The 20,015-nt window shown below is 42.6% G+C and overlaps 2 protein-coding genes across 4 annotated transcripts; one reads left to right on the top strand and one right to left on the bottom strand.

Annotated features, from left to right (window-relative positions):
• The first annotated feature begins 900 nt into the window (after positions 1–900).
• On the top strand, positions 901–8,325 carry LOC112292399 (phosphatidylinositol-3-phosphatase SAC1). 3 transcript variants are annotated; one of them, XM_090256182.1, is made up of 17 exons: positions 961–1,635; positions 1,937–2,258; positions 2,668–2,872; positions 2,966–3,131; positions 3,361–3,583; positions 3,779–3,855; positions 4,006–4,199; positions 4,574–4,671; positions 4,811–4,944; positions 5,350–5,490; positions 5,667–6,117; positions 6,269–6,390; positions 6,628–6,741; positions 6,845–7,075; positions 7,204–7,398; positions 7,529–7,637; positions 7,740–8,325. In XM_090256182.1, exons 2-17 carry the CDS (start codon positions 2,151–2,153, stop codon positions 7,995–7,997), a joined length of 2,826 nt encoding a protein of 941 aa, XP_090112308.1. In that variant the 5' UTR covers positions 961–1,635; positions 1,937–2,150; the 3' UTR covers positions 7,998–8,325. The 3 variants fall into 3 exon arrangements, with proteins under 3 accessions (XP_024396600.1, XP_090112308.1, XP_090112309.1); XM_090256183.1 differs by having other exon boundaries at positions 983–1,477; XM_024540832.3 differs by having other exon boundaries at positions 901–2,258.
• Positions 8,326–9,647: 1,322 nt separating this feature from the next.
• LOC112292400 (uncharacterized) lies at positions 9,648–12,298 on the bottom strand. Its single transcript, XM_024540833.3, has 4 exons — positions 10,917–12,298; positions 10,527–10,636; positions 10,303–10,404; positions 9,648–10,170 (listed from the first exon to the last, which is right to left on the bottom strand). The coding sequence occupies exons 1-4, from the start codon at positions 11,167–11,169 to the stop codon at positions 10,021–10,023; spliced, it is 615 nt and encodes a 204-aa protein (XP_024396601.1). The 5' UTR covers positions 11,170–12,298; the 3' UTR covers positions 9,648–10,020.
• Between the last annotated feature and the right edge of the window lie 7,717 nt (positions 12,299–20,015).

Genomic DNA, 20,015 nt, shown 5'->3' with positions numbered 1-20,015 from the left:
GTTTTTGTGGTTGTATTTTTATTTCATTTCGTTTGTTTTATTTCTATTTTTATGATTAAAACTTTCCAAGAGCAACTGTGAGGAGATCTGCATCCAAAAAGCCAATGATGTCAAGAGCCAGAGGGATGAATACTTGAGAGAAATCAAGTGACAATTGGATGATAATTTATTTGGAAGAGACCCCAACAATGTATGCCAAGTCCCCAAAAGAGAGTGTAAGAGAGAGAGCGAGAGAAACAGGTCAAACTCTGTACAAAAGTGCAATTAAGGTTGTGAGGTTTCCCAGGTCAATATGAATCCCCAAAATCCTCTGTAACAGTCTCTCACCTTGTCCAGTCAGGCCAAGACAACTCCCAGATGCAACATTCGTAACTCAAAATGGCAGACACTTTCAAACCATTCAGCATCTAGCTCTCTACTTTCTAGGGTTAGAGAGGGACCTGGTGAAGTTACCCAGCTCTCTCTCTCACACTTACGAATGATGTTGGATGAACGTGGATGGATTTACATCATCCACGTCCCCCCTGCTCGCCCTACATCGTCCAGGCTTTCTTCGGTATTTCTTTCCAGGTCCACGAATGATAATGAGCAGAAAACATCTATTCGTTGAAGTACGTTCATCTGTGCAAGGTCAATCCGTCCCACTGCAGCTTTTTGGGGTTGTTTAAAGGAAAAGGCTTTTTGAGAGAGTGAAGAACAAGCGATGGAGGCAACGAATCAGCGACGGACTGTAAAGGTGGCATGAGTAGCCTGGACACTGGAGCCGTCAGGGTCGTGAGCGGATCCTCGGCATCCGAGCTTTGAGGGGAGAAAAAAACCAACAACAATCCAAACGCACGGAGGCAAAGAAAGGCTAAAATTATCTCAGGGAGTCTGGAAATGGGCAGACAGAGAGCTGTAACTTTGTAAGAATGTAGTTAGAATTTGGTGGCGTTCTTTGTCATAGTGCCACTTCCATTTTACTCAACACATGCTGCAGATTAGAATGGCAGGTTTGGACGTGATATCCATAACTGCAGAGGACGATGTGCTTTGTGCAAGTTTGGGTTTCGAAGGGGGAAGACGACGTAGAGGTTGGGTGTGATGATGGTTGCGATGAGTGAGGATAACGCTGCTCGATGCATTGGCAGTGTGTGTGTGTGTGTGAGAGAGAGAGAGAGAGAGAGAGAGAGGAAGGTGGGGTTAAATTGGTTTTTTTGAGTGTATGAGGTGTTGTGTGGCGAAAGTTTCCCATGGTATTGGTTTTGTATTGATTGCTTTGCTTGGTGAAGCAGCTGGCGGTAAGAGGGAGGAATGTGTGTGGGAGGTTCGCCTCTGGAATGATTGATTGGGGAGGGTGATGTAATGGGGTTTGGTGAGAAATTAGGCCTGGCGCGATAGTGAGCCAGAAGGTGAGAGAGGTATGGCAGATGAGATTGCGAGGATGTGCCTCCCGAAGCGAATCGTATTGGCAGCTGCTGCAAGTTCATAACCAAATGTGCGTAAGCTGTCGAGTGATGCTCTTCGTCCATTTCGCCTTTTCGGTTTTTGAGCAGTGAAGGTTAACAACAGCATGGAACTACGGCAGGCCCAATGTGCACGTTGGGGTTGGGAGATGCATGGTGATCTTTCTGTAATAGTTTCGAGGAGCAGGAGGTAGTGCAGATTCTCTGATCCATGATTCTTCTCTCGTTAGGACGCTTTGGGAACTGTGTAGTTGGTTGGTGCAGTTGTACTCCTGAGATCCATTGCTGTCTGAATACCAGAAATGGTTTCCCGGTGAGTTGACCGACCGGCTGTGGTCATGGGACACGAGACGAAGTCAAATTGCAACGTCATGAGCTGCTTCTGGGGTTAGGTAATTCTAGTGGGACTCTCGGAGAGGCGATAAGCCTAACGTGTTTGTACTGGATCATCGGTGGCAGAATGGTTAATGGTGCCTTCTTGAAGTTCACAGGAATTTTTTCGGTGCTCAATACTGCAAGAATGAAGAATGGTAAAGAACGACGCGCTATGTCTGGTCGCAAAAGTTGGAAGGTTTTGGGCTGATAGCTCAGCTTTGCTGCAGCTGAGCCATGGCGCTTTCAAGAACCACTGGAATTTGTAGCGGAATTCTGAGAGGCTTATAGAACTGCGAGGAGGAGAGGCGGAAGGCAGTCAGGTGAGGAGCTATGGCTCCCCCAACAATTACGAGTCCGAAGCCATTAGTGGAGAGCAACAAGGATGTGGATCCACAGAGCTACTCCCTTGAGAAATTCAAGCTTTATGAGACACGCGCGGTATGTATTCTTCTCTGCCATCACTGTCTCGCAGGTTCGCTCGTAAGCTTGATTCCACTACCGACCATTCCACAAGCTTCTGTCCCTCACGAAGTTTTCTTTAAAATTGATTCTTATATCTGGATATTGAATTTTTTTTACCTACGAAATTGTACACATCCATACTGAAAGGTTTTACTTCTCGCGATCACACCCGTAAAAAAATTAGAGATTATACAGCTGGAATCCTTCGTTGTTGGTTTTATTTTGCAAGAGAAAGTAGAGGTGTGTGACAGCAAACGGTGGGACGTGTATGAAAAAAGTGATTTTGCTACTCAGTCTTCATGATCCCAATACGGAAGTGCGTCAAACGCAGAAACGAGTTGAACAAGTTGTCACTCGGATGTATTGGTTGCCGTCTATTTGCCAGAAATTCTATTTAGTGGGGAGGGACAAGAAAAAGCAGCACTGGCAAGTGCTGAAGATCGACCGCTCGGAACCCTCCGATCTCAGCATGCTTGAAGACCCCACGATTTACACCGAGGCGGAGATCAAGTTGCTGCTGGCACGCGTTGCTGAAGGAAATAAGTCCAGTGGTGGTCTCAACCTTGTCACCCAAGCTTATGGCATTGTCGGTATGTCACTTGATCTTGACACTGTTGATCCTCAAAAAAGTCGAAGAATATCGTGTCGTGAATTCTAAATCTTACCTCTTGTGTCATGCTTAGGGTTCATCAAGTTCATGGAGTCCCACTACATGATTCTTGTGACAAGGCGTCGACGGATTGGGACACTATGTGGGCATGCAATCTATTGCATTGACGAAAGCCAGCTTATCACCGTCCCGCACTCTACTGTGCAAACTGAAGCCTCCCATTCGAAGGTGGAACTAAGGTTTTCTTCTTCTCTCTTTCGAACTTACGAAAGTGGTCTGCCTTCACACTGAGAGTGATACAAGCCAGCTATGGACATCACAAGAAGATCCCACATTTTCTTTGGTTTTGAATGTATGAACTGTAAGAATACACTTAGTTAAAGAAAGGATTGTCACTAAGCTTTTGCCTGTAACTAGTTCAGCGATACCGGATATGCGAGCTCAATCCTCTGGCTTTTGCCCTCACAGATACAAGAAACTGCTGGGAGGTGTGGATCTTACGAAAGACTTCTACTTCAGCTATACCTACCCCATCATGCGGACCATGCAGGCCAATGTGAAAGCACTGGGCGAGAATCAAATGCCTTATGAGAACATGTTCGTTTGGAATGCTTTCCTCACAAGTGGAATTCGGAAGTCCCTGAAGAATACTCGGTGGATTGTTGCTCTAGTCCATGGATTCTTCGAGCAGGTATATACCTGAGTTTGTAACGTTTGTTTCTATGATTTTAGCCATATCCAACCATATTAATCTAGATACGCAAAACTGCAAGGGTGATTTTTCAAATTAGTAAGAGTTCCATGATTGGGTTTCCGTTCCTGTGAAAGGAACGCAGAAGCAACACTGCGGGAAGTTTAATCGTTGCCTGGAGAAACAATTTCGCAGACACGACTCTCAATATTTGGGCGCATTTTTGTCATCACACTTATTGCAAGGCGATCCAGGCACTTCGCTGGCACACGGTAATTGTTCTGCAAAAGAAGCAACCCAGGCACCCTTATCTGCTCAAATTTTTTAACAGTCGTTGATTTTTGTATGATGTGAAGTTCTGTCCGAGTGCATGCGTCGAATTGCCCTCTATTACCATCATTAAAGCGAACTGGGCAGTGCAGGTACTTGAAGAGAGGCGTCAATGACAAAGGTCGAGTGGCAAACGATGTCGAAACAGAGCAAGTGGTCTCGAATGAGGAGGTGGGAATTGACCCATGCACTGGACAAATTAGCTCTGTAGTGCAACATCGAGGCTCCATTCCATTATTCTGGTCCCAGGAAATGTCTCGACTCAGTCCAAAGCCTGACATTATCTGTAAGTAACATCTGCCTCTATGCTCGGTGCATCTGCGTAAATCGCATGATTACGATCACTGCAACTAATCAAGTCATTTTTCCTGTCTGCATCCTGTTATCAGATTGAGCTTGTGCTAATTCTTGGATAACAGCCTGAATACTGCATTCTGTTCCCTACACCAACAGATTGTTGAAGAGGCTGTTACTAACGAACCAATTGATCTCGAATTGGGGTTGTGGATCGGGTCTAGACTCGATTTAAACTGCAGTGTTGTGAATGATAAATGCACCCGAAATCGTCACAATCTGCGTTTATAATGTAGCGCGTTTGCGTAAAGCAAAAAGTGAACGTATCCGAAAGATTTTCCTTACGTTGGTTAATGAAATGGGCAGTGCAGAGATTTGATCCCGTTTACCATGCTACCAAGCTTCACTTTGACGACCTTGCAAGTAGATATGGGAATCCTGTTATTGTTCTAAGTCTCATCAAGGTAGACAACCTTACACACAGCTATGATTCCCTTAATGCTCATGTAAGGTCAAATGTGTACCATAACTACGACATCCTGCAAATGTCACTTACTGTTTTTTCTGGTCATCCGCTGACGTGATTTTTCCGTGTTTGTGTAGACAGTAGAGAAACGGCCCCGTGAAATGATGTTGCGAAGAGAATTTGCCAACGCGGTGGGGTACCTGAATCAAATGTATCCCGAGGAAAGGCGCCTACAGTTCATACACTGGGATTTCCACAAATTTGCTAAAAGGTTCATTCATTTTCTATGTGCTTCGCTTCGTTTTACAATGACATTGTCTAATTTGTAGTGCGTATAACACGTATCTCCTAAAGTTCATGCAACGCCAAATCACTCTCATATGAAAAAAGAAAGTTATTTCACAAAAAGTCGGGCGCATGCTTGTGCCGCCAAAGGATTAATTCGATTCCTAGACGATGTCATTAACTGCCTTCAGATCTTCCATCTGGTCAAGGACGGCATCGGACTTTCTTGCAATTAATGCTCTAAGTATCTTTTTCTCCAAGTATACCCCACTTAGTGTAGGAGACGTATGGCTAGTTTTAGAACTTATATTTCGAACTATTTCATGCCAATTTTTATTTTTTTGAATTTTTTTCAATAAGGATGAAGGCTTACTCAACTCTGTTGTTTCAGTGGCAGCAAATCCGCCAATGTACTGGCCGTTCTGGGGGGGGTGGCAGCTGATGCACTTGATCTAACAGGATTCTACTACAGTGGCAAAACTTTCATCTCGAAACGGAAACCACAATTACCCATTCTTCAAACTGCCCCATCGTAAGTTGTCATCTTTAATTGTTGCATATGATCTATTTGAATCAGTTTTATTATCTGAATCCTTTAGTCTAGATGTCCAAGGAGGTTTCTTTTAACAGTCGATCTACAATATGTTATCCTTTGTGTCATTTTTTCCAGGGGTTCTAGATTTTAGTCTAATTTATTGTTCTAAGCAGGATTGGGACTGGTAGGAACTTGTCTCCCTTGAGAGACAGAACCTTGTCCCTGGATCTGTCGTCAGATCGTCGTCTAGCATTGGACATGGGGAGTCGGCAACTATCCTTGGACCTAGGCAAATTGTTCTCCGCTGTAGGCAACAGCAGCATGAATGGGAGACTTATTTTTCAAGAGGTTGAGCCTAAACCTCCCGTCATCGATAAGGCAAGCGAGCCATTCTATCAGAACGGTGTTCTCAGAACGAACTGCATAGATTGCCTTGACCGCACTAACGTTGCCCAATATGCTTACGGCTTGGAAGCTCTTGGCCGCCAGCTCCAAGCTGTTGGCTTGATGGATGTCCCAAAATTGGATCCAGACTGTGGGGTAGCAGCTTGCCTTATGGACATGTATCAAAACATGGGTGATTCTCTGGCACTTCAGTATGGTGGTTCCGAGGCTCATAATTACGTAAGCTGGCTCTGTTCCTTATCCGTCATACCTCGTGTTTGTCAGAATATGACAGAAGCCGTGGTGGTAGTTTACACTACAATATTACGGAGATAAAATGTGTCCTGAGCAGAAGTTGCAATTATTTATAAATTGAAGTGAATGGTTGCAGGTATTCCCAGAGAGGCAGGGAAAGTGGAAGGCCACCACCCAATCACAAGAGTTCTTGAAGTCTATCAGACGTTACTACAGCAACACCATCACCGACGGTGAAAAACAGGATGCTATGAACTTGTACGTTTTCGCTCTTCACGGCAGGCTATGATAACTGTGATTCGAGTGAAATTTCGACGGATGTCTAGTCTTCTGTTCCATGCTCCAAAACTTCCAGATGCTTATTTCTTTTCTGCTCATGTGAGGTGAATTCCCATGCGACATGATCAATAAATCCCTTCTCAAAATTAAGTCAAGATCAACTTACGAAAGGGACGGTTGTCCCTAATGGATGAGTGCTTGAATTTTTTTCGTCAGATTTCTGGGCCACTTTCAACCTCAAGAAGGAAAGCCGGCTTTGTGGGATCTGGAATCGGACTACTATTTGCATGTTGGAGGTCGAGGGGAAGAATTTGGCAGTGAGGATAATAAGTAAGTATCAGGAATCAGAACTTCGCATGATCTCATACTAATATTCACTGCATTGTGTAATGCTTTCATCAATTATCGTTAACATCAACGGATGCTGTTGCAGAAAGTTGGCTAAAAGAATCAGTGATAAGGCCTTGACACTTAGCTCTCAAAATTCTAGAAAGAACAAATTGTATGCAACATCACCTTGTCGGCTAGATTTTCACCGACTCAAGATGACATCATTCGATAAGCTTCAGCAAATCTGTGGGCCAGTTACAAACGTGCGCTTATATACAGAGACTGGCCCAAAAGGTGCCGAAGTCGCATTAAGAGGGGTTGCAAGAGATGCTGCGTAAGTTCACCGTTTTGTGTCACCTTTTGTTCATCATTGTTTAATTTTTATAACTTTGTTTTTTTATCGTTTTACAACAATCCATTGAGTTTTTTCTACTTAAACATTGTGGTATGGTCTTCATTCAGGGAGGTGCAGCTGAAAAGCCCAAATTGGCTCTACGGCCAGCGAAGGCCCGAAAAGGGGACATCACCTAGCAAGTCACACACTGAGCAAGTTGCAGAAGCGCACGCAGCCAAAGTGAAGGAAACAAAGAAGGAATTAGAGGACTTAGATTGGCTTACGAATCTATGCCCTTCTGGTGAGGAAGAGCTCTTTGCAAGGTAAAACGAATTCCTCAAAAGAACCGTCTGCGCCGGATGTTCGTCGAGATGAGGTCATTAATTTTCATCATGTTTCAAAAAAAGAAAAAAGAAAACAAAAACATAACGTTTCATCTTGTGTGGGATGCAGATATGTTCTCGTAGAATCGACAGATGATGATTCCTGGTACGGAACTAAAATCCTCCCAGGTACTGTTGAAGAGAGCGCGGCCAATCAACACTATCTGCAGTGCTGCAAGGTTGTCTATAAGCCCACTTTTTGAAGCTCTCATGCTAATTGCTATTCTTTTTCATAAATCAGCGTTACGGTCTACTCACGGGAACTGAAAATGTGTGTGCAGGGACCATCGATTGATCCGTGGGATTGGACAAGTACTGGTGGAATGGATTCGTTTCAAACTGTAGCCGATGTAATACAGGAACAGGACGAGGATATGATGAGGATGGCCATGGAATCAGCGATAAGTCAGTTCCAAACTGTTGGCTCTTCTGTTCCTTACAACCAGATCATGCCCCTGGCTCCTGCAGGCTCCGATTGCATGGTCACCTTCCGAGACTGGCTACCTCGCGACAACTCCCTTTGTAAAGTTCTGTCGTAGCTAGTCTTCGAGCTGGCTGCAAAGCTCCTTAGAAAGTTGTACAAATTATCGACATCTGAGGATCACGAATTTACGAAATAATGCCTCAGTAATCACTGTAAAAATGTGTGCCATCTTTGGCTCCACTCCAGGGATGCAATTTGCGTGCAACTGTCTAGATTAGGGTTTAGAAGATGATCGAAAAGTTCCCTAGAAGTGCTCAGATCTTATCTTGAAAATCGACGGCCTGGACGCTACAGTGGGTGGTTTTCGTGGCCTTGTACATAAAAGCCAAATGTATGTCGTTAGTGAAGAAACTGAAGTTGAACAATTCTCTCATTTACTTCAATGACGCCATGTCTCGATGAATCTTGTGCTCAATGTCATTGTTACTTGCTCTCTCTTACCAATCCTATTCTAACCTACGAATGGATCCTTCAGAGAGAATTAAATGATTCAACGTATGCCTGCTGAGATGAAGATAGGAAGCATTTGGGCTTTGGTTCGATGCCCCCGCTTATTCGAATTTTGCGTTGCAATGTTGATACGAATGTTGTTCGCGCGATTCTTAAATTTTCAGTGACTGGTCTTCTTAGACTGTAATCTTTTGTAAAACCTTCATTTCGGGGTCATTCGTGGTTTAGCAGGACAATTCTGTGGCAAAACCTTCACACAGAGCTTGTAGGGGCCGCCGTACCCATTTCCAGTGAGCGTCGGGGTCCACTCGCTGTTTCTCAAGGTGAACTCGTTTCCACCAAAGCTTGCTGAGCTTCCCTGCTTCAACGCTCGCCTAAGAGAGAATAAATTCTTCCGCGAAGCAGGCGTGTACAAGACGTTCTCAAGGACGCCATCTTCCCATTTCAGCCCCAGTCTCCGCTGTATCCTGATGTTGCCTCGGCCACGGACCCCGTCGTGGCTACCATTCAGCTCCTCGACAGACCATTCGTCCTCTGGAACCTCCTCGAAAGTGAAAAACCATTCTCTTCTGGGCGTCTTATGACCCGAGGCTTCACACACATACCACCCATCGGCATCGTCAACAAAACCCTGCGTGTCTGGCAACACTTCTGCAATGCAAAATGGGTGAAGCTCTTTTTCTTCATCAGATCGCTCATGCTTGCAAATACTTCAATTCAGTCCTAATCAAAGGAATTCTCAGGTTGGGAGGCGCAGCAAGCTGGGTGTCAATGAGTGCTTGGAATACACTGGGAACCAAGTGGTGCTGGAGCGGTACCAGAATGATAATGTTTCAGTTGCAGCGTCGTTAGCTCCAGGGGCATAACTGTAGATTAGTTAATCCAATAAACAAACCGTTACAACCGCTGGGTCGACGGTCCCCGAAGATACAAGGATTCTTTCCTCCTATTGATTCTCTGTCAAGGGCGAAAGACCAGAAGTCCGCCTTTGATTTAACACACTACGAATCGCATGACAGGAGCTTGCATTAAGATGTGTGATATACGCTTGCTCAATGAATACTCGGATTGAGAGTAGTTTTTTTTTTGTGTGTACGACAGAAACGACGCAATCCCTCCTCAAGCTTACGAAGCATGAAGAAAATGGAGAATCAGCAAAGATAACACGACCAATTGTCAAGCCTGCGAGATGTGCGTGGCTTCTTAGAGCAAGTAACGGTCACTTGTTTAAGGTTTAGAGTAGTGCAAAGAGTGCTGAAAACAAAATTAGTGCCCAGTCGTTGGCTTATCAGGGAAGATGCTACAAATTTGATACAGCCATGCTCGAACGTGACCCATCACTTGCTTCGACTACGCAATTATATCACACAATAGATTTCGGATTCATATAATCACAACAGGTAGTTATATCTTAGAAAATCGTATCCCCCCCCCCTCCCCTACCAGCCAAACGATCAACCCAGTGGAACTACCTCTTTACAACTCGTAAATAAATCTTGCGAGATGGCCATAAGTCTCACACGCTCGACCAGCAATGCGACATTGCTAACGGTAAGCAGTGCATGAGAGGATCCTGCAATGCCACGAAAAAGAGTTCTGTACAAAGAAAGGACATACAAGTCTTGTGATCATCGGCCTCTTTCAGCAATACTTTGGAGGCTGGGCCGCCATGCTCCTCCTCGGTATACTGGGTGTAGGGACTGCAGCGGGGATTGCATGGATGGATAATTTAGTGGAGCAGGTGCCGCTGGTGAAGTCAAAGTTTCAGCGATGTTTTCCTAAGAGGATCAAACAACCGCTTCGTCAGTGTCAGTTGACCTTTCCTTGAAACATGTCAGGAGCAGAAAACGTGAAAACACTTAATCTTCATACAAACCTACGCAGTGGGTCATCTTCGACTTGTGACAAACCTTTTGTGAAGCGAAGGACTTCGACAACATCGTTCGCAGTTGGTTGATTTGTTTCACAGCAGACCTTCTGACGTCCGACTGCTCCATTAACACTTGCGTAGACTAGAGCGCAAAATGGGTTTGGTTAAGGTTAGAATTTACATGGATGTCGTGCAACGAAAAGACCGTTTGATTGCGATGGGGTAGCAAAAGTGCAATGCATTAGGCTTCAGTTAGGAGCTCACTTGGATAGGTGAAGGTTGATGTTTGGAGACAGTGGTGCCTGAATGGGAGCTTCTCTTCCTGTGCACTTGATGAGTGATGGCGCCTTTGTCAGACATTTCTGACAAAACATCTGCACCACAGATTGATACAGAAAATATCAAAATGGAATCATAAAAGGTTTATAAGAATAATTCACAAGATATGGAAGTGTGAAGGAATTATTGCAATGGTGTCGAAACTCAATGAACTTCTCACAATATTCGTAATCTAAACTTTCGGTCACGAAAAGATCAATATTCGTCATCACAGGCAAGGAACGCTGAGAACTGAGAAATGCTAAGAAACATTCCCTTCTCTCGCAACAAATGACTGCACTGAAAACTAGTAAAGCCAAGAGTTCGAGAACAAACCTTCAAACGATACCAGTCGGTAGCAAGAGCCAATGTTCAACATGGTACCCGGCGGTAGCAGCTTCAGTTTTCGTTTCACATGTGCCGGACAATCAGCAATAGGCGTCGGTGGGGGCGATACAAGCGCCACATAGTGTCCGGGATACTGCAGCATCAATTGCTGAGCTGAGGACGAGAAGTAGAGTTTCTCCACTTTGCCATTAGGGTGCTCCACAGTCGCACACACGGGGTCGACCGCATGGCAATTGCCCATTCTCTTCCACAGATGACCCAACCCTTTGGAACGCCTTACAAATAATACACCCGACGGTTTTGGACCCAACAAGTGTCTAGGAAATGTTCACTAAAAATCATCAAACTTGGTAAAATGCATTTCGACGGTTTCACCAGAAGTTCAGCCCTGCTATCCAATGCTTGACGACGTAATCATATGCAGCAACAGAAGAGGTAGATATCTTAAAGCCTAGTCACATTCAAGATCCCCGAGCATCTTATCAGGAACCCGACTACGAGTTCTGCCTTCTATTGGCTTCTTTGAACACTCGAACAAGTGCTACCAAGCTACGCGTCCACAGCTATTGACAATTTGCATTCGCTCCGGTCGAAACACACTCCCCTCTACTTGCAGACAAGGATCAGTGACTGCGCTTCACACAAGCTGTCGCTCATCATCGCTGCTCGAGACTGTGTCCAAATCACGAAACTCTTTAAGTGTAATGCAAACTTGTTTGCCTGCTAGAATTACTTCCGTCAAGCAAGCTCCCACAACTACATCCAGATGCCATTCGTGGAATTCATTACAAAAATCGACCGTTATCGTGGGGGCTATGAAGTCAGTCAACGACGGAAGGCGAAGCTCATAACACTCGCACAAAACACCCCTGGCTTCGCTTTTCTGTCTCCTCGCTCTTAAGTGCTGTTCATCTCTTCCAGGAAAACCACTGCCGACACACTCTCGCAAAATGCCTGCATTCGTGTCACAAGTGATGTTCCCCTTATCAACACTCAGACGCACTCCACACAATTAATGCCCTCTTCACTGACCCGGCATTACATCAACGATCAAACACAGCAACCTCACAAAGCTCTGCACAGCGTCTGACACACCTCTCCCGACCTGATCCTCGTCAACGGCTATGTACTGAGTGCTACACGGATACCCCTCCCAAATATCATCAGTGAACATTGCTAACGCATCTTAACATGCTGAAGACCCGAACACGCACAGAACTTTACGGGACTCAAGGTTGACATGAGCGTTCACAGATCCGGCTTGCTTCTTGCGCCGAGCCGCGTTCGATAGACATCGACAAACTACCACGCTACCACGTCAGTGGTAACCACAAGCCAACACCCAGGTGCCAAATTGACTGAACCCCCCACCAAATGCTCTGGTGCAGCCGGACACACCATCCGAGCCGATCTCATACCTTCTGACACCATCTCTGCCCACTGTACAGAGGGCCATGTGGCCCCCACCCGATTATCGATCAGTCTCCGAAACACACGCACCACAGTCTCAAACTTAGAAACCATGCCTACACCGTCATATTCAAATCCAGCAGCTATAGCACCGCCATGTAACTACTAGGGGGCGGAAATGTCCTTGCTACTTCTCGATCGGAACCCACATCGCCGGATCGACGATCACTAGCCTGCCGCGTCGCCATGCCGAAAATCGGTAAGCTGCAACTCCACGGCTGATTCTTGAAAGTTCCCGGGGAGCCCCCTACGAGACAGAGTAGATTGTTGGACTCTGTCTTAATTTAAGGGTGATCTCCAACGAGAGAGGAGCACGAGGAATCTGCATGGGAAAGACGAGCTGAGGCGATGCCCTCCACCTCCACCTCCCCAGACTTGAGTACAGACCCGGTCGATTGAAGGGCAGTCTACGCGCGGCTAAATTGGGTTTACAGTCCCCTACTGTGGCAAATTAGGGTGGGGGATTTTTCTCCCGAGCTCCGTGGATTGTGCTCTCCGTTCGTGTTTGTGCAGGATGGTAAATGCAAAAGTTTTGGTTTGAGATGACGTGTGGAAACTCTGGCAACCGAATGCCATCTTCAGTGCGACATAGACGATAGCAAACTGCAAGCTTTATCATATTGTTCAGGTAATTGAGATGTTTGTATGCGTGGGATGTTGATCCTTAGGTTTTATGAATAGCGTGAATGAATTTCGTTAGTCTTGCTCTGCTTTCCTTGTTAGAATGGTTTTGTGGGTATCGATCATTTTTCAGATTGATACACATTGTAATCAGATTGTTTAAAAGAAGATGTCTAATACTTGTTATTTGAATAGAATCTTTAGATCGGTCATGAGAATATATATATATATATATATATACATACATAGGTTTTTTTCTGGTGGGGTTAGATTAACAATTCTCTTAATTGGCATTAGTCAATTTGAACTTTGTTGAAGAGAATATCCCTAATTGTCAAAAGTAAACAAAATTGACAGTTTGAGAAGATATAACAGTGATTATACAATTGTTTAGGTAATTTCAACCTTGGCTTGTCGACCAAACTCCAATTTTTAGTTTGTATATGACATGAAAGTTATCAAATATATATAAACGCGTTTTAATAGTGTGTGATATGTCCAAGTAGATGCCAAAAACTCACAAAAACAGACAGTAAAACTAGTATCTGCATTTAAGTGGACACCAAATGTAAAAATGGTTGAAGTGAGTATTTGTAGAGATTATTTAAATATATAAAAAAGAGAACCCCTTATTGTCCTGTCATGAATACAAACTAAGTATGACTAGTGAGCCCACAGAGATCATGGGGTCAAAGGTGCATGAACATTTTGGCCATGCCAAGAAAGCCAGCATGGGCTTTGAATGGCTTGACTTATTCAGTTTCCTCAAGGCCTCATAGCATGCCTTTGCACAGCAAGCTCTATGCTGTAGCATCCCACCTCCATCCTTGGCTTCATTCTTACTCACCCATATTTTCATCCCACATTGCTACAGACACCCAACTGTAAAAAATGATTCCTGAAGCATTTTAAAGGAGTGCTACAGCTTTTGTTGTATTTTGTTTAGTTGCTATTATTCCATGTTACATTCATGTTTTATTATTAATTTATTTTCGTGGTACGCTTTTTTTCAAATACAAAAATCACATGATTGAGTTTACGTGATTGTAAAATTTTAACGAAAGAGAATTGTACCGTGCGTTGACTAAAGCGTCGATTGTGTTTAATCAAAACGATCTAAACATTATGCATTGTGATCTTAAGGAACCTTCCTTTCAAGTATCTATTTTTATAATTTTGATTTTAGACTAGGGCCTGATTCTGAATGCCCTAAATGTGTTGAGCCCATGTTTTTGCTTCCGGGAAAAGTTGATGCTGTGTGTTCCATTTTCACTGTTTCTAGCATCTCTTATCAGGAAGATCGGCTTATCTATTTTCATATATGTAGAGAAAATAAGGGTGCAAAACTCAAAATCTTGTGTGACAAGGGTAGAATTTCCTTCAAATGTGGAATTTCAAAAACTCCATGTATCCTTCATGAGCAGTGTATGGATTTTCAAAGTGGAGGGGTCATGTTTTGAAATCTTTGCTTGGGAGTTGTCGCTGTACATGCTATTGTCACGTGGTTCGATAATGAAGTTGTCACTGTAAATGTATGCGTGGGGTAAGCACTCATAAATAGAGCTGATTCGCAACACCTGCTTTCTGCAAACTCAATACAAGTCGCAATGTGAGAATGATCCCACATAGATAATCCATCCTAACAATCGCCTCTACTGAAGATTCGAAAGCTGCACTGTAATTCAGTCCATCGAACCTCGATTCGTACTGGTCCGTAGCTTCCTCCGTGCAGTCCTTCCGCACAGCAAAGCATAAGATTTCTGATACGGATCAAGTTCCCGAGACTTCACAATTTTCACCACCAGGTCCGGCAAATCCTGTATGCGGAAACTGGGGTTGGGGGCAGTTGATGTGGACCAGGAAGCAAGATTAGTATCTGAGTTAATCGTCAACGCCTCCTCCGGTGGGGCTGCAGGTGAGACACACCCGCATCTTTTCACTTCGATCTGTTTTATCAAACCACGAACCAAAGTAGGACTTTGAGCCTGGATTGGAGCAATACCAGGATACGAACGCAATGTAGCAACTACCTGACGCTGGGTCGCAATGCCAGGCAAAGCGTAAAGAAGCAGAAGAAGAAGCAAACATGGATCGTTGAAGGCCTCGAGCGAGAGATCCTACACAGATTCGGAGTCGGCAACGAGACACGCGACGCTGGCTTCACAATACGGAAGCTATTGAGGCAAATAGTCCCTAAAGACGAATGTAATCCGATGTGGGTGTAGATTTAGAGCAGAGAGTGTAAGATAGAGTCTATAGTGCATGTAATAGTGAGTGAAAATCAACGATTCAGCCACAACACATCCTCCTTGAATATGAGTTTGAGTAGATGACTGCAATTGACACAATGCATTTAAGATTCCTAAATATACACTACTGCTTCTGAACATGGAGTTACTCTACAAGCTAAAAAGAAAGTTTGGTTTTGAATAAGATGAATTGACAAACTCAATATTATTAAGTTGATAATAACTCTAGTTTTTAACTACCTTCTACTGTAAAGATTTTTCACAGTCTAAAAGAGAATGTAACTCGAAATTTTAGACCATAAACTTGGAACAAAAACTGCATGAAAGCAGCAACCTCTACTCTAGTTCACTTTGGTTACAATTTGGTTCTGTAGCATCAGAAGTAAGACAATGATGTGAGTTGTTCACACTTCTATTCATATACTACTGATGAAATCCTTCCATTGTTTGGGACAATTCTTTTTATTTATGACGATTACAAATGTCTTTTTGGATATAACAAGTGGCGGAATTTCATGCAGTTTCATGCAAAGCATTCAATTTGGAGGAACCTCTCCCCGAAAGATTCATGACGGAATCTGATGTAGATTGCTCCAACGACATTAACTGTTAATAACAATACTAAAAAGAAGAAAAATAATAAACAAAAAATTAAAAAAGATTGATGTGGTAATGAGCCCCCAATAATTTCTATTCTGAGATTGTCCGTTTTAGGTTCATCTTTTGTACTTCCTTCGTTCCAAAAGGGGTTACTCATTTATTAATTTGTATTCATTTGTTAATATGTATTCATTTGATTTCAGGATCTTATTATATTGTTAAAATATTTAATATACGTAGACTTGTTTTAAATAAATGTCCTTCACTTAATGGGGGGTTTTTCAATGACCTGGCCTCGTTCACACCGCACTATCGACTGACAAAAAGGCAACCTGAAGCCACGTCATACCTCCACCTACCCCTTAGTATGTCCAGCTGGCCAACCCCTTCGACCTCGTTCACCCTGGAAAATGAAACATCCTTTTAGGTAAACCCATTTTCAATAACTTAAACATTTCAGCAAGTTTGCTGTAAGTGTAAAAATAAAAGAAAAAAATATCCCCATGTAGGGAAATAGAAATGAGGAGGATTCCAAGTGTTTTCACACAATTTGGACCAGTAACAAATTTTATATAAATGTTTTAGCTGAAGATTCTCTTTCACTCATTTTTGACATATATGAAAACCTAATTCTGACCAGAGGTGGGTTACAAAACCAAGAGTCCAATTTTTACAAAACTGTGAAGTATGGCACCTACGTATTCTATCAATTGAAGTGTGACACCTAATCATGCTGTATTATTCCACCTAACCAATCAACAACTGCCATCTATATTAATAGTTTACACATACCCATTTTTGAGTACAATGAATTTTATTTATTACTCACAACTTAACATCATTTTAACCAACCTCCAAACTATTTCAGACCAATGGATGTTAGACTTGGTCAACAATAAGTAACATGGCAAATAGAAATGCCCCACTCTATGAATTGGAAATGAGGGGAGTGGGTTGGCTACCTTAATGGGTTTCTCATTTTGTTGTCAAGTCCAGTGGAATTCCATGACAGAAAAAAAAAAAAAAAAAAAAAAAAAAAAGAGGTTAAAGCACTGAGAGTTTACTTCTCATTATTCTTCTTTTTTCTTTTTTCAATTTTTCTTGTTCCCTTCCCTGGGCTGCTCTTGGATTCTGTGGTTAACTTTTTCTGATAATTGTACCCAAAGGGAAATGATGCCATGGGAAGGGTGCCCCAGAGTGTAAGAATTGGCTTTGAAGTGGCAGCTGGGTGGACATTCTCAAAAGTTGAATAGTGTGGGTGGGCTTGTCAATATAATAACATACACAAAGGCAAAGTGTGAGCTTGATTGGATGAACATATCTATGAATACACATTGTTGAGCAGAGTCAATTTTTCACCCATTGGCCATTGTGATTATGGGATTGCTTGATTCAATTGAGTAGAGATTGAGTTTTTTCAAGCGGTTGGAACCCATTTGCAGTTGGTCCACAGTTTTTCCAGAAGTCCCATCATTAACACGGGTAGCATAGCAGGTATAATAAAAATCTTACCAATATGGTTGTTGGCTTAATAAAGTGTTATATATATATATATATATATATATGTGTGTATGTGTGTGTGTGAAGAAGAAGAATAAGACCTGTGAATAGTACTTTGAAATCTTGTAACAAGTTCATTCTAAAAGCATGAGATAAATGGAAATGAGTGTGAACAAGCCACAGCGGGTGAGAGAGCTATACTTTAAAAATAAAAAATAAAAAAGCTCTTTTTATGTGTGTGGTTACTTAAACTGTGTACTTTGATTCTTGCTCTCGTTCTTACTTTTTTGGTGATATAAATAATATTAATAAAGAGGATAAGGCAAGCAATTTTAAATCATCTTGTGGAGAGTTGTTAATCTTGCAGCTTCTTATTGAGAGGAAGGAAATTAAGTCAAGAATTTTGCAATAAGATTCTTCATATGTGTGCAAACTATCCTTCATGCTAATCATACAACTAGTCCACATATTTTTAAATAACTCAGCAGGTCTTCAAATGGGGCCACTTCAAATATGGGATGTGGTCCAATCTATTTTGTGGGATATATGTTGAACATTTTCTTTCTTACAGCCAAAACAAGTTCCAGAAAAGGAATGCTAATTATGAGTGATTTGTTTGAGATTTTGTTATATTTACTAGCATCATTCTCATAAATTGACTCATTTTTCTAGTCTTTTGACATGGTGGTCAATGGAGCAAGCATTTAAAAAATTAAAAAATTAAAGATATTGGGATTTTTCACCCACCTAAGCAAATAAAATAGCAACTTACCATCATGTGGTTACAGTATCCTTGATTATTTTACAGTTGTTGAAAGAAGACATGGTGAGTTGAGTTTATTTCTACTGTTTGGGCTGCCATATTGTCACCTTGAGTGTCAATAGACTCAATTGGTTTTCCATTTTATTTTAAAAAAAAAAATTTATATAATTTTTTTGTCAAAGATCATGACACATCATGTATTATGTTTGCACAACAACATAGTTCCCAAACAGTACATGGTCTCATTTATTTATTTATTCATATGCTAACTAAACTAGTGACAACTGTGCCTCTTGATACAGCCCCACTGCATGGCTTTGAAGTGATTCCATTTGTTTTTGTGTAGAATCCAATGGTTACATTCAAGCATGCAGGAATTAGCCTTACAATGAGCTTTGTACTGTTCCACTTCTCTCTTCTTCATCTTCCATCTGCTAGTTATTTGTTTTTGCAGCTTTCTCTTCTAGGGTTTGACCTCCATTCCAACATACCCACTTTAGTGACTTCTTCACAGTGCACTTGTCATGTCATGTTTAAGGGGTATGAGAAAAAGGAGCCCCCAACATGCCACACTCCTGCTGAAAAGCCAGCCTTGTAATATAGAAACATAGCAAGTTGCACATGGAAGTGCACATTGCTGAGGACTTGCATCCTTCAACTTGTTTTTCTCTCCTTCAAGTTGCTGCAAGGTGAGAGAGGAATGAGCATGGTTTGCCAAGCCCAGAGCAGCCATAAAAGCTGTGTGCTCTACAAGCCATGATGCCTCTCCCACAGCACCAATTCTGTGGCTGGCTGATTGGAAGGTTATTGAAGAGTCTCTCTCTCTCTCTCTCTCTCTCTCTCACTAAGCTTAACTGATATGGAATCAATGTTGTTAGAGCAGGGAGTGAACACCAAGTCTATTACCGAATCTGTGTGGGTTTGTTACTGAAGTTGAGAAAATTTCTGCCTTTCTTCATTCGAAGGTTCTTTTTCTCGTTTTTCTTGTAACACTACAGCATCAAGTTACAGCAACATCAGTGGTAAGCTTTGGTTTAGAGGTGGTTATTGTGAACACAAGGATGGTTAATCTTGGAATTGTTTGCCTCATCCTCCTAAACTTACATGCCACCATGAAACCTATGCACTCTGATTTTGTTATTTGATTGTATTTCTATACTAAAGTGAGGATATTTGGATATGGATTTTGAGATATAATAAAAGGTGATTGAATGGACCATTTTCAGTTGTTTGAGTGTTGCTGAACAGGGACCAAATGTTGATCCCCTCCAGTACAAATTGAATATTCATGGAACCTTTATACCAATTCCATTCTGACTCGTTTGATTACTAGGATACATCCAAGTGCTTGACAACATTCTGCACATGGTCACTCTATAATTACAGTCCCCATGCAGGAGGAATGATTTCTAGGTGGGCTAACTTAATCTCTTCCTTATCAGTCAGCTTCAGCTTTCTTGCCCAAAGGTGAAATAGATTCTGTCATCAAGCTCAGGTCCCATAAAATCACACACACACAGACTTCCAAATGTTGACCAAAGGGTTTTGAGTCAACAGTTACATAGCCTAAGCAATGACTTAGGTGCACAGGGCATGTGACCTAGCTGCTGAGAGTTGGACTTCAAACAAAAGTCATCCTAAATGTTCTTAATGTTAAAAGTTGGAACCAATCTCCATGCAGATGGGTTGCCATTACTGGGCCACTGTGTGTGTGGGTCTCTACTCCCAAGCCCCACAAGAAACTGTCAGGAGAGCCATCTCCAGACTCATTGTACAGTAAGGCATTGCTCAACAACCATTGCTTCTAGGAAGTCTCTGACTCAGTATGCAGAGTTCAGATGGTAAAACCCTCCAAGTAAACTTTCTGAGTGCAGAGCCTTCAGT

Source organism: Physcomitrium patens, chromosome 15 (assembly GCF_059467195.1).
Source record: "Physcomitrium patens ecotype Gransden chromosome 15, ASM5946719v1, whole genome shotgun sequence".
Lineage (NCBI taxonomy): Eukaryota > Viridiplantae > Streptophyta > Bryopsida > Funariales > Funariaceae > Physcomitrium > Physcomitrium patens.
This window is presented reverse-complemented; position numbering and strand designations above follow the sequence as displayed.